Source organism: Durio zibethinus, chromosome 1 (genome assembly GCF_047325235.1).
Source record: "Durio zibethinus cultivar Kanyao isolate XHJ-2024 chromosome 1, ASM4732523v1, whole genome shotgun sequence".
Taxonomy (NCBI): domain Eukaryota; kingdom Viridiplantae; phylum Streptophyta; class Magnoliopsida; order Malvales; family Malvaceae; genus Durio; species Durio zibethinus.
The window spans coordinates 12561286-12574422 of record NC_143162.1 but is presented as its reverse complement, the minus strand read 5'-3'; the positions used below and the strand labels follow the sequence as shown (position 1 = coordinate 12574422).

Sequence of the window (13137 nt, the reverse complement as noted above, 5' to 3'; positions counted from 1 at the left end):
CTTTTGTGAAAATATTAGTGCAATTTTCACACCAAAATAAAACATATTATTCTGTTAGTCAACACATTCCTTATGTTAGTCAACTAATTGCAGATGCCTTATCTAAGCCTTTGTCTTGAGCAAGATTTCAGTTTTTATTATCCAAAATTGGTGTCACAAATGGTGGCACATCTTGGTGGGCATATTGGAGAGTAGTTCATTCAAGTCAACGACTAGTTCAAAAGATGCACCTGATATAGCTAAACACTTGGTCACTTTGTTCAACTAATTTTTATCAGCTTGTATATATGTTTTAATCACTTCAACCTAAAGACTTATCTTCTATATTTATTTGTAATTTATATTTTAAAACTTTGTAATTATCAACATAAAGTAACTTTGTACCATAGGCACCCAATAAATGGAATCAATGGTATTCAAGGCTTTCCTCGTAATTCTATTCCACTAGTCTTGCAATTCTTTAAAGAAAACTAGTGATAATAAATGGATTTACTTGATTCCTCTAATCATAGAATAGGAATTAAAGTGAACATTTTGTTGTATTATAGCGGATTGATTTTAATCTATTATGTAATAATAGAATTAAAAAGGGGTCGGGTGTTACATATTTTTTCCCGCGAAAGGAGCCTAAAAGAGATGATCCTCCTGTACTCGGATTCTTTGGAGCCAAGCCTATTTCATTGGCATAAATAAGTACTAGATTTATTTACTGCCAGTACTATAAATTAATGTGCAGGCAGACGTACTTCAAGGACACATGACCATAATTCAAACAACCTTTTTGAATTCAAAGCTATGACCTAGCAAGGAAAAAAACAAGGCAATACAATAGTAAAAAGGATGATGAAGAAGAAATTTCAACACAGCTTTATTAGCAAGGTGGCATGTCCGGTGGTGGGGGCAGTAAACTCTCTTCGGGGCGGTCCCGTCTTTTACAATGAGAACAGTTTTCATCCCCCATGTCATGTGTCGCTCTATATGGCAATGGAGTAACCAAACTCCTACTATTAGTGCACCGTTATAAACAAATTAGTGATTAATATCAATAATAGTGATGATAGTTTTTGATGATGATGAATCCAGGTGGCTCTGCAACTTACCAGCGTTGTTTGCCTTGAATCTGAGGGTGACCCAGCCATTGATAGGTACACTCACCGTGTTTCGAAATGGGGGATCTTTGAGGTTATACTTTAAAGGATCCTTGTATATGTCAAAATTCCCGAAGCCAAATCCAACAATATAAAAGTTGTAACCATGAAGGTGAATGGGATGATCAATCCCAGCCATCAAGTTGGTTCCTTGTAGAACAATTTCCACTGTGGAGTTATAGTCCAAAAACATCACCTCCATTCCTCGTTTCGGAGTTTCTAAGTTTAACGGAGGATATTTTTCTGTGAAATTGAATATAAATGGTGGCATATTTGGAAAACTATTTCCGCATACCCCATTGGCATGCTGATAGTAAGCTTGGAGTAGAGCAGTTGATGGATCAAGGAAGCTTATGTTGTTCATGGTAGCAGCAAATCTTGTTCCATTAGGACCCGAACAAGAGTTATTATGTGGGCAGGGTAAAGAGTTAACAGAAATTGTGACAATTATTCGATTTCTGATGTTTAATGGGACATCAATTGGGTGGTTTTTACCAGCTAAGCTCTTCAGACCCTTAAAAAAAGAAAAGGCCGAAATTGTATCGTTATAGAAAGGAAGAGAAGGCAAGGAAGGAAACGATGAAGTTATGTTATTGTATTGCCCTTTGTATTGAACTATTGCTGTGGTGGTGGTGTTATCGAAAGGCACATCAAGACCAGTAGAATAAGCCCTGGCAGCCATGTAATATCGGTCCGGTTTTTGGTTGGCATACAACAAGGCATCTATGGTCTGTCCAGGAGAAATCGTAACATATTGAGTGCTAAGTGGCTTTGTGTAGCCACCATCCATACCCACAACAGTGAGATTATGTTTCTTGATGGCGAAGAAGAGAATGATATTCATAGCAGCATTTATCAAGCGGAGTAGATAAGTTTTGCCTTGATCCACGGATAGCTTGAACGTAACTGCAATTTGTAATTCATTAATTGGAAACAAATCTGAAACAAATTTGAAAATATACATCTAGCAACCATCTTTAATTTCCTACCATGAATTTGCTCTTCAATTTCATTTTAATTAATTGATGGTAAACTCAAAGTAAAGAAAAAAAAAAAAAGGTTTGTACATGCAAAACAAGGCCACTACCGGCATATAGGAATAGCAGTAGAATTGGGTACTAATTAGAAGAGGTAGAGTATTGGTTTGGGTTGATATGTTCACTTGCAAGTTTGTTCTTTAACACAAGTGTTGTATCCCATCAATATTTCAATGCTGAAAAGAAGAAATTACTTGACAAATGGTACCTTTTTTGGAGCATGGATAAAGGTTACCAGGCTGACCATTGATGGTAAACGCATCAGAGACATTGGGGTCCCCTCCTGTCTCAAACAGTCGCTGGAGAAGCTGTGTTATATCTTCTTTCCACCATTCACCTATACGATCAACAGGTATTAGTATATAATTAGCTATCCTTAATTCCATTTGCTTCTATGAAGAAATTGATTTCCATCCAATTTATTTTCCCTCTTCCAGCCATCACAAAGAATTTAATACCTAATATTATGGGCACTTCTGCTTCAGGCTTGGTAAAGGGTACCTAGTTCCACTCTTTGGGCGGATGATAATAGCTCCATAAACAATAGCCCGTGACCAGTCACTGTGAGCATGCCACCATAGGGTCCCTTCCTCCCTGGAAAATATAAGCTTTTGCCTGAATCTTCCTCCCGGTTGGGTCGGGCATTGTGTGATGTATGCCGGACCATCTGACCATGGATACCTAGGTTGTTGAACTCCAAGCCTGCAGAAGGAATTACTGAAATACGATGATTGGCCAGAAGAATTACTAGTGGCATTCCAGAAACTTATAAGGACATTTTTCATTATATTTTTGTTAGGCATTGAACTTACAGCTCAACTAGTCAAGAGGAATGATTTGTTTGACTAGAGACATACCAGTGAATCGTGATGTTGTGTTTCCCTTGGTTGTAAATGTTGACAAGAACTGTTTCTCCATACTGAACTTGTAAAGTTGGCCCTGGAAATTGTCCATTCTCCGTCAAAATCTTCTTTGTGCTGCAGAGTCTTGTGAATGAAGCTTCTTTCACCTGCAGATATGCATATATATAAATTTTAGAAACTAGGGCAGCTTCATTGGCAATTAACCTAGCAAAATAGAATCCGAGGATCCCAAGAGTACACATGGATTGATACGAAGCGCTTACTACAAATTCATATTCATCTATAGCTAGGGAGTAATGTTGGTCATGAAAGAGTAGAAAGCAAAGTATTTGGATAAGAAAGCTTTTCTTAGGAAAATCCATTTTGTTTTTATAGTGGCAAAACTTTGACATGAACCCTTTTCACCATACTTGCAAATAATTTTTCAAGGATTTTATATAGAACTTAGAGAGTAAGAGCATCAATCGGTGTAATTGATAAACTTTTACGTCTGTCCAAAAAGTTGGCACGCTAGATTGCTTATGACAGCCAAGAAGGACAAAAGAAGAGAAAGGCATCCATATTTTGTATCTTTTTAAGACCTCGATTAAGACTATTTTCCTTTAGCAATTAACCTTTTATGTTCATTCTTGAAATTAACTAATATCAAAGAAACTCAAAATGACCCAGAATCTAATCAGTTTCTAATTTTTTTTCTTATATTGGTTTCACAAATTCAAATCCCAAAAAAGAACATAATATCAGAGACAAAAGCTGAAATATGTTATTCATGAACAATCATGATAGACTTGGAATTAAAATGAATGTATAATATTAATTTTCCTTTGAACATCATGCTTCCTGCTCCCTTATCTACAGGATCCTCATATATCTACAAGAAAAACAAGCTTCAAAATTAAGGTGAGTAATTGAAATTTATGATGCTTGCAATAAGTGAAATTAACATTGTAATGCTCAATTACCTTGATAGATAAGATTATACCAACAAGGGTAACAGTACTCTCAAAGATTACCATAAGTTAAGCTTGTTGTGTTGCTTCAACCTTTGATGCAAACATTGTTTCTTGCTCTAAAAGTTGTATTTAGCCCAATCTAGAAGGAACGTGCCACAAATTTATTGATGATAATCAACATCATTATGGCTATTTAGAAATACTAAAACATAGATAGATAAAATGATACCTAGCTAAAGAAGAGAATTGTTAGTGTGAGTCCTACAAGCCAATCATGATTTACTATAATATAATTCATTTTCATCTCAGGTATTACACGTTGTAATTTCTTTAATCATAATTGAGGTATTTCTTTGACCTTGTAATAATGCGTTCTTAATAATTTATGCAAATAAAGCTCATAGAGCATAAAAACCTTGCAAAAAAAAATTAGAAAGAGTTATAATTATAAAATCTTTATGCATTAACTTCAAAAAATAGAAAATCTTTATGCATTAAAGCTATGTTTCTAATTTTTTTTTTTTTTTTGGTATTGTATTGTCCAGACAGAATATTGATAATGCTCAAAAGCTAGTACATGTTAAATCTCTTTATTTGCCAAATAAGCAATTGATCTCCTAGGTTGAAGTATAAAGATATTTGTGGATAACATATAGATGCGTGCTAATTTGATGGACAAGTATACTACACATGACTTGATATGAAAGTTCCATTTGAAATCTCACTCAAGTGTCAATGAAATAATTTCACGTGTCATTAGTGTAGTTAATCCCTTAACTTGTAATACTAGGTTATCTTGTGTGTGAAAAACATGTATTTAACCATGAGAAAATAATTTCATTAGAAAGAAGAATAAAGGTATGAAATACATAATTAAATATAAACGATCATATATGCAAGAAGCTTCAATATATATGAAAGCAAAATCAAGAAGCAATATTACAATTAATATTAAAATTTCTCCAAATAACAGAAAATAGCTTAATTATATTGGTTATAGAAACATAAAAAAAATGTTAGCCTTATAATACGATCAATTAAGTTTTTTTTTTGGTGTTACACAATATACATGAATGATCCATGGAAAATAATACTGTTATTTGAAAAAAAAAAAAAAAGAAAATTTTTGCTAACTGGTCATTACATTAATTTTCCTTAAAAGAAAAACATATTTAGCTTTTGACGCATAATTGGATAAAAATTCTGGCAACGATACTGAGAAAAGAAATGAGTTGAAGGAAATAAATGTGGCTAAAACTTAATTTTCAATATTTTGTCCCAAGGATGTACAATATAGGATCTACCAATCTCGAAGAATATGACTTTCAGACTATAAGTTGGTTAGAAACAGGTCTTTATGGGTTTCCAGGAATAGATATTAAATTCAAATACAAGTAATACTCCTGGAAAAGAAATTTCATTAAAAACTAAATGAGGCAGAAATAATTTTGCACTGAATATATTATTACGATTTCAACTGTAAAGGAACCATTTTCGGGGATTCTTTGTATTGGGTTATGGTAGAATTATTATCATCCATCTAACCCTGATACTGCACATTGATTTTGTTTACATTGAAGAGTATTTAAAACAAATATTTGAGAAACTCCTTTTGTAACTCCAACGAGCTAATATTTAGCAATGTTGTTAATTTTATTTTAGCACTAATTGTATTAGTCAATACATTTCAATTATATCAAAATATAAAACATTTAAGGGCGATTTTTTGTATTAGATAATAATGGTTGTTTTTATTGGTTTCGGCTAGTTTCGGTAAATTTTGATGGATTATTTTCCTTTCGAAATCTTATTTTTTGTAATTTGATTCTTTGGTTTGATTTACAAAAATGTAATTACTGGTATTTTGAAGATTTCCAAAAGTGTCAAGAAGTGAAAAAATTAGAAAAATAAAAAACTCTTATCTCTTTGAGATTTTTTAAGATTTCGAAAGAAAAGTGAAAATTTTTCTCATTTGCCCTCACTTAATTGCATTTTTAGATTATATAAATAATGTTATTTACCTTAGAAAAGTAATAAATTTTTATAAATGATTGCTACTTTTTATAATACTTGCAAGTGCACATATTGTAATTATGTAATAGAGTAATGAAATAAAGTATCATCCCACAATGATTATAGAATTGAATTGTTGGGTGGATTCAAGTGCTAAAGATGACAGCTACCACAAGCCTTATATCTAAACTAAGGAAAGATTGAGTTGATTGTAAGAATAATAAATCAGGAACACATAAAGAAAACTTATGTAAGCCAAGATCTCAATATCCAATTGTCACTAGGAACCTTGGATTAAGGTCAACTAATATTAGATTCTAAGAAACAATGATTGCAACTTGAAAGAAAGAAAGATTTAAACTAACTGAAACTTGAAATGCATAAAAGAAACAATTGGCCAATGAATTTTGCATAAACTAAAAGCTTGCATGAATAAAAGAACTATGGCTGAAACTTGTAAAGAATAAAAGAACGTGAAAACCAAAAGAATACTTTAAAGATCTTGTAACCAAAAATAAAGAAAACACTAAAATAAAGAATGTTTGTCTTAAAATTAAGAAAAGATTTAGAAAACAAATTTTTTTTTTTTATAACGGCTAATCTCTTACCTTAGCCTAATACAAGGAAACTAAGAAAATTAAGAAACTAAAAAATGGAGAGAAAAAGAATGGTGTGGAGTGAGATGTTGAATACAAGAGATAGCCTCCCTATTTATAGATGGAGGGTTAGGCTATGGGGGGATTGAAATTAGAAGTTTTATTTCTATCAAAACTCTACATGATAAATCTCATCTTGATCTTCAAATAGGCATGGCCGAGTAGGATTCTTCATGTGTTGGAGAGTCTAGGCCAAATATGCCACTTGGGATGCAATCATGGACATTCACCACACTTGCATGCTATTGATCTTGCAATCTTGAAAGCTTTAAGCTAAACATGGTTTATCAAGACAATGTGTTTGCTTCACATTTAAATTCTAAAAAACAAAGATAAAAAAGTCTTCTTTTAAATACAACTCTTTCAATGGTGATCAAAAGAGTCATTGTGTGATTCAAACTCTCTTGGCTGAATGCTTTATAAAGTCCTTCCTTAAATAAAAGTCTTTAATTGTCACCTGTATGTGCAATCCTCCTAGAAGTAGGAAAATTGAATACAATTAGGAGTTCTAGTGCCATTAGTATTCCTACTTCAAGTAGAATTTAAGAAACCTACCACAGTTGGATTTAGCTAAATCTTCATCTTGCTTGGCTAAACATAATTTTGTATGGGCTCTTGCATGGTTTTGCATGTAAATCACATTCGAAGTACAAAAACCTAAAAATCAAGAAAACACATATAAAAGATGCCAACTTTAAATAAATTTCAAAATTTTTCTAAAAATTGAACATGTAAATCTCTATATATTTTAGTTTTATAAATAAAATATTATAAAAATAAAAATTTTCTTAATATATTTTGAGCAAAGCTCATGTTTTAACACAATACTATTAAAATCCTTACAAAAGTTATTATTAAAAATACAATTTTGGTTGAAAAGATGAACGAATTGTTTTTCATAATTTAACAAAGATGACATTTTTAAAATAAAAATGTGATTTTTGTTAAAAACATGAAAAAAATTTATTTGTTAGAATTTAACAAAAAAAAAGTTTTTAAAATAAAAAACATAGTTTTTTTGTTGTAAATATGACATTTCTAAGATAAAAACACAATTTTTGTTGTAAACATGAAAATAATATTTTTCAAAATTCAACAAAAAAGATGTTTCTAAAATAGAAAACGTAATCTTTATTGAAAAGATGATATTTTTAATATAGAAAAAATTGTTTTTGTTGAAAAATAAAAAACATATTTTTTAGAATTCAACAAAGACAACGTTTCTAAGATATAAAATGTAGCCTTTATTGAAAACATGAAAAAAATATAGTTTTTAAATTTTAATAAAGATGACGTATCTAAGATTAAAACATAATTTTTGTTAAAAATATGGCTTTTTTAAGATATAAAAATGCAATTTTTGTTGAAAATATGAAAAATATAATTTTTAGAATTTGATAGTAACGACGTTTCTAAAATAAAAAAAAATAGTATTTATTGAAAAGACAATGTTTCTAAGGTAAAAATGTAGTTTTTATTGAAAATATGAAAATATAAATTTTCAGAATTCAATAAAGATGACATTTCTAAGATAAAAAATAGTTTTTGTTGAAAACATGAAAAGTATATTTTTCAAAATTCAATAAAAAATACATTTCTAAGATAAAAGGGTAATTTTTATTGAAAAAATGATTTTTCTAAGATAAAAAAAATACAGTTTTTGTTGAAAATATAAAACAAAATAAAACGTAAAATATCTTTATTTAATATTATTACATATAAAATCTAAAATACATATACTTAATATTATTACATATAAAATTTTAATTACTGTCAATTTGCATGTTTTCTCTATTTAAAAACAATGACGTTAGGATAGTAATTAAAATTGTAAGATTATATTTGTTGAAAATATAAAAATTTATTTTTATAAATTATTTAGTGTTAATGAATAAAACGTTTATTCACGTACCATGTGTTATTCACATATCAATATTATGAATATCACGTATTATTCACATGTTATTAAAGACAATATAGTAAAAAACTTTATTAGTTAATCTTATATTCCCTAAGTATAAAAAACATAAGAATCATGCATTCCTATTTAATATCACTTTTCCCTTAAATTACTTTCCTTCCCAGAATTTAAAATTCTATAAAACAAATGCTCCCTCAATATGTTTGGTTAGTTTAAAAATGCTGTTAAAATTTTACCCTTCGTAATTTATTATCCAAATTATTAATTAAAAAATTGAATAAAATAATAATAATAATAAATTAATATAATAATTAAATATTATTAATTAATATGAAAGATTAATTTTTCAACTAATTTTTTAAAATTAAACATTATTTAAATCATATTAAATATTAATTCATAATATTTTATATTAATTTAATAATATTTTATATTAATTTAATATTATTAAATACTTATTTAATAATATTAACTATTATTTAAAAAATTAAAGATTATAGAACAGTATTAAATAATAATTTATTCATATTAAATATTCATTTTAATAATATTAAATATTAATTATATTATATTAACATTTTAATAATATTTTATATAAAATATTATTTAATATTATTATAATATTTAATATTATTTTAATAATATTAAATATTAATTTATTAACTTTTTAATATTATTTAATTAGGTTTATAATAATTTTTAATTTAATTTTAACATTAAATATTAAATTAATAATTTTTAATAATTTATATTATTTTAATAATATTTTAATACTAAATTTTATTTTAATCATATTTTAATATTTAATAATATTTTATAATAAAAGTTAAATTAGTAATATTTTAATATTAATATTACTTTAATATTATTTTAATATTGAATATATTTAAATATATTTGAATATTACATATCATTTTAATAGTTTTTTTATTTTAATGTAAATATAATAATAATTTAATATTATTTAACTAATTTTATCATTGTTGCTTACTCTTCGAGGGTATCGCAAATATACGGATTGTAAAAGTAATAAAAATTGAAATTATTCCAGATATCATCTCCTAAAAGATTTAGAAAGCTTAGACCTAAGAGTAAGTATCAATTTTAACAATTCAGGTATATTTGGTCTTACGAGAATTTAAACTTGATGTAATAAAATTACTAAATAATTAAACCTAAATTTCTACTAATTATGAAAAGCAAGGACCTAAAATGGATATTTACTAAAAAAGATAGCTACTAAATATAAAAAATTGCAAAAAACTAAAAATTAAACTAAACAAAATTAAAGGTATGAAATAAAACTGCAATTAGAAGAGTGAAGATAAAAATCAAAACCTAGACAACAACAATTTAAAATTGAATTTAACCTAATAAAACATAAAAAGCAAAATTAGCATTTTTAATTGAAATTAATTTAATTAAAATTCTAACTTAGCCCTAAATGCATGAAATGTATAAAACAAAAATTAAACATGTAAATGACATGGAAACATATAAAATAATGTCCTAAAAACATAAATTAAATATTACCTAAAAGCTAAGCTAAAATTGAGGAAAAATTATGCAAATGGTTTTTAGTTCATTTTATTGAACACTTAATATACTACATGCAAACCTCTAAAATAATCAACCTAAACCTTAGGGCATGTGACCAGAACTAAAATTGCACTTATTAAAATGAGAATGACATAAAAAGTGCTAGGAAAACTACCTAAAATAAATAAAAATGATCAAACACCTAAATGAAGCTAACGTGCTACCTAAACTAACTTGATCGAATAAAAATATGGCCTAAATGGATCCAAAATCTAAATGATTGAACTAAACTAAAATAGACCCAAAATAGGACCAAAAACATATGACACTTAACATGCAAATCGAAACAAAAGACGAAAAAATAGCAAGGAAAATTGAAAAATACATGGATATGAAACTAAGCCCTATAAGTTAAATGCTAAAAAGAATGACCTAAATCTATATGGTATTGTAAAACCAATTGAACTACTTTTAAATGGACATAAAACTAGACTAAAATGATGCATGAAAACTATCCCCAAAACTAACCAAAACATGCAGAAAATTTAAGTGCAAACCATGACATGTAAAATGCAAATACAGTAAACCTATAAACTAAAAATTCTATGGGACTGAACTAGAACTTAAATGGATTGTAATACTAATTTAGAGATCTTAAAGTAAACCTAAAAATGAACTTAAAAGGTGTAGGAAATTAGTACCTGAAACTAGTTAGAAAACAAAAAAAAAATAATGTTCAAATCAAAAGCTTAAGCTAGCCAAAAGCTAAAACCTAAATGCATAAATGCTAGGAAAATAAAAAAAAAATGCACTCATGCAACATAAAAACTAAGCTTGGAACCTTAAAATAGACATACAAATGGACAAAAAAAATGCAGGGGATGAACTTCAAAATAGAACTAAAATAGTTGTAAATCTGGGTTGAAAGATGGTAAGAAAAATGCATGGAAAAGCTTGGAAACCAAAACCATAATTAAGCTATTTCAACAAACAAGTAATAAAACATCATTCAACCAACATTTTCATCCACTCAAGAACACAAACAAAATGCAAACATAAACCAAAAAGCCCAAAATAGAACATAAAACTAAAATAGAACTGGACTAGACAATGAAATGATAAAAGAATGAATCAAGTCTTTTAGGCCCCCATGAGAAATTTCTCAAGCTAAGGCCACCTTGGACTATCTTCTTCCTTTGATCAAAAGCTTAAGCATAAGGAAAACTAAGGATGAAAATAAAAAGAACACAAGCTGGGAAAAATCAAATAAGAAAGTCGAAAGTTTCATTGAGAAAAACTAAAATAGAAACAAGAGTAATCTTAAAGTGTAAGCTTAATACAATAAATAACTTAAAGGCATAAAATAAAACTAACATAAAACATGAAAAACAAGATAGATTGAACCCTTAAAAGTTATGGCAAGGTCAACAAGTTTACTGCCCTTACCAGTAACTTGAAATAAAACATGAAAGAAAAATAAAAAGCTAAAAAGAAAAATAAAAAAGATGGCTCCCTTTCATTCTCCTAAATTGTCTTATATATAGCCTTTTCCTAGGCATTTTCCTAGCCCATCAAAGGTCCCTCTTAAGCCACTTAACCCTTGAAAAAGCTAACTAGAATGCAGTAAAAATCTATTATTGAAAAGGTCCCCAAAAACCATGACTTTCAAGCTAGCTTTTTCCATGTTTTGTTGTATGTTAAGCTAGCCCAATGAGCTTCCTTTATGCCTCCACCTTGGACACATGTAACTGTCCTTATCCCACTAAAAAATGAGCCATTCATAGGCTGGAATGTGTTAGGATTAGTGACTCAAATCTCATAAGAGATTTATTTGAGATTTGTTAGATATTACTTGATGGATAAAAAGACTTGCAAAAAAAAAATTTTAAAAGAAAAAGATTTTTAATAGGCAAGTTTATATGGTTATAAATACATGAAGTCTCTATAGCATTAGATATAAGAAAAAGATGTAAGAAAGTTGTAGGATTTTATGAGATAAACATCTTATAAGACTACTGAAGATTTACGTCTTATGGGTGTGTATGTTTGTACGATGCATGAAAGTGAACTAAAAGAGACTGAGATGGTTTACATAGGTATGATGAATGGGTACATATGGGTATGTATTCGTTTGTGTTGAAAGGGTGCATATAGGTTTATGTTTATTTACATTGAGAATATTTCATAAGATTATAAGAGATTGAGATGGTCTATGGGTATTAGTTATGAGTGTTTGATTTGATTTATATGTTTGTAATTTTTTACAACTACTGGATCTTGTTTCTCGTTTATAGATGTAGGTTGGTTAGGTTGAAACATATTAAATTATTATCTCTTGTGTGATTGATTGATAATTTAATTTTGCTTCCGCTAGTGTGATTAGATTAGGGCTATTTGGCCTAACAAGTGGTATCAGATTTACCTTGAATCTCATAATCCCACATCGAAAGTTAAGTGTGTTTAAGTTTATTTTGTATCCCACATTAGAAATTTAGTAAATGTGTAAGGGGTTTCACCTTCATAAATAAGATTCTTTGGTTTTGGTTTGGTAATCCCAGATAGTTAGACACCAAGAGAATAGCTAGGTGAGTTGGCTATTAAAAGGGGGTAATTGAGTTTTGGGTTAAGTTTTGAGTAAAGAGTTTTTGGTAACTTTTCTCATTCCAAAAGTCTTTCAGTTATAAAGATTTATTTGATAGTTTGATAATGGATTAGGTTTGGAGTAGGTCATTTTAAGTTGGGCGGAAAGAAATATATTTGTGTGTTCTTATTCTTGATTTAAGCTTGCTATTTTGTACATGGGTGCTATATGTGCATGTTGATTTTCTAATAAATGGTATTAGAGTTATGGTGATGCTTAATAAATGGTATCAGAGCTAAAGGTTAGAGACATGAGAAAAGCTAATGGTTTGAGACATAAAAAAAGACAAGCTTAGAGGAGCTTGATTCAAGGAAGAAGTTCAAGTTCATATTTTGAAGATCAGTTTGCGTGAAGCATGAGGACACA

At 28.5% G+C, this 13137-nt stretch overlaps 1 protein-coding gene across 1 annotated transcript; it reads right to left on the bottom strand.

The window, feature by feature from the left end:
• Window positions 1-552: 552 nt before the first annotated feature.
• On the bottom strand, window positions 553-4064 carry LOC111310681 (laccase-15-like). The gene is given in 10 exon segments (XM_089743856.1): window positions 553-927; window positions 930-1001; window positions 1101-2054; window positions 2394-2522; window positions 2644-2673; window positions 2676-2887; window positions 3043-3419; window positions 3422-3457; window positions 3905-3919; window positions 4011-4064. Coding segments are annotated over 10 exon segments (1935 nt in total). The 3' UTR covers window positions 553-871.
• Between the last annotated feature and the right edge of the window lie 9073 nt (window positions 4065-13137).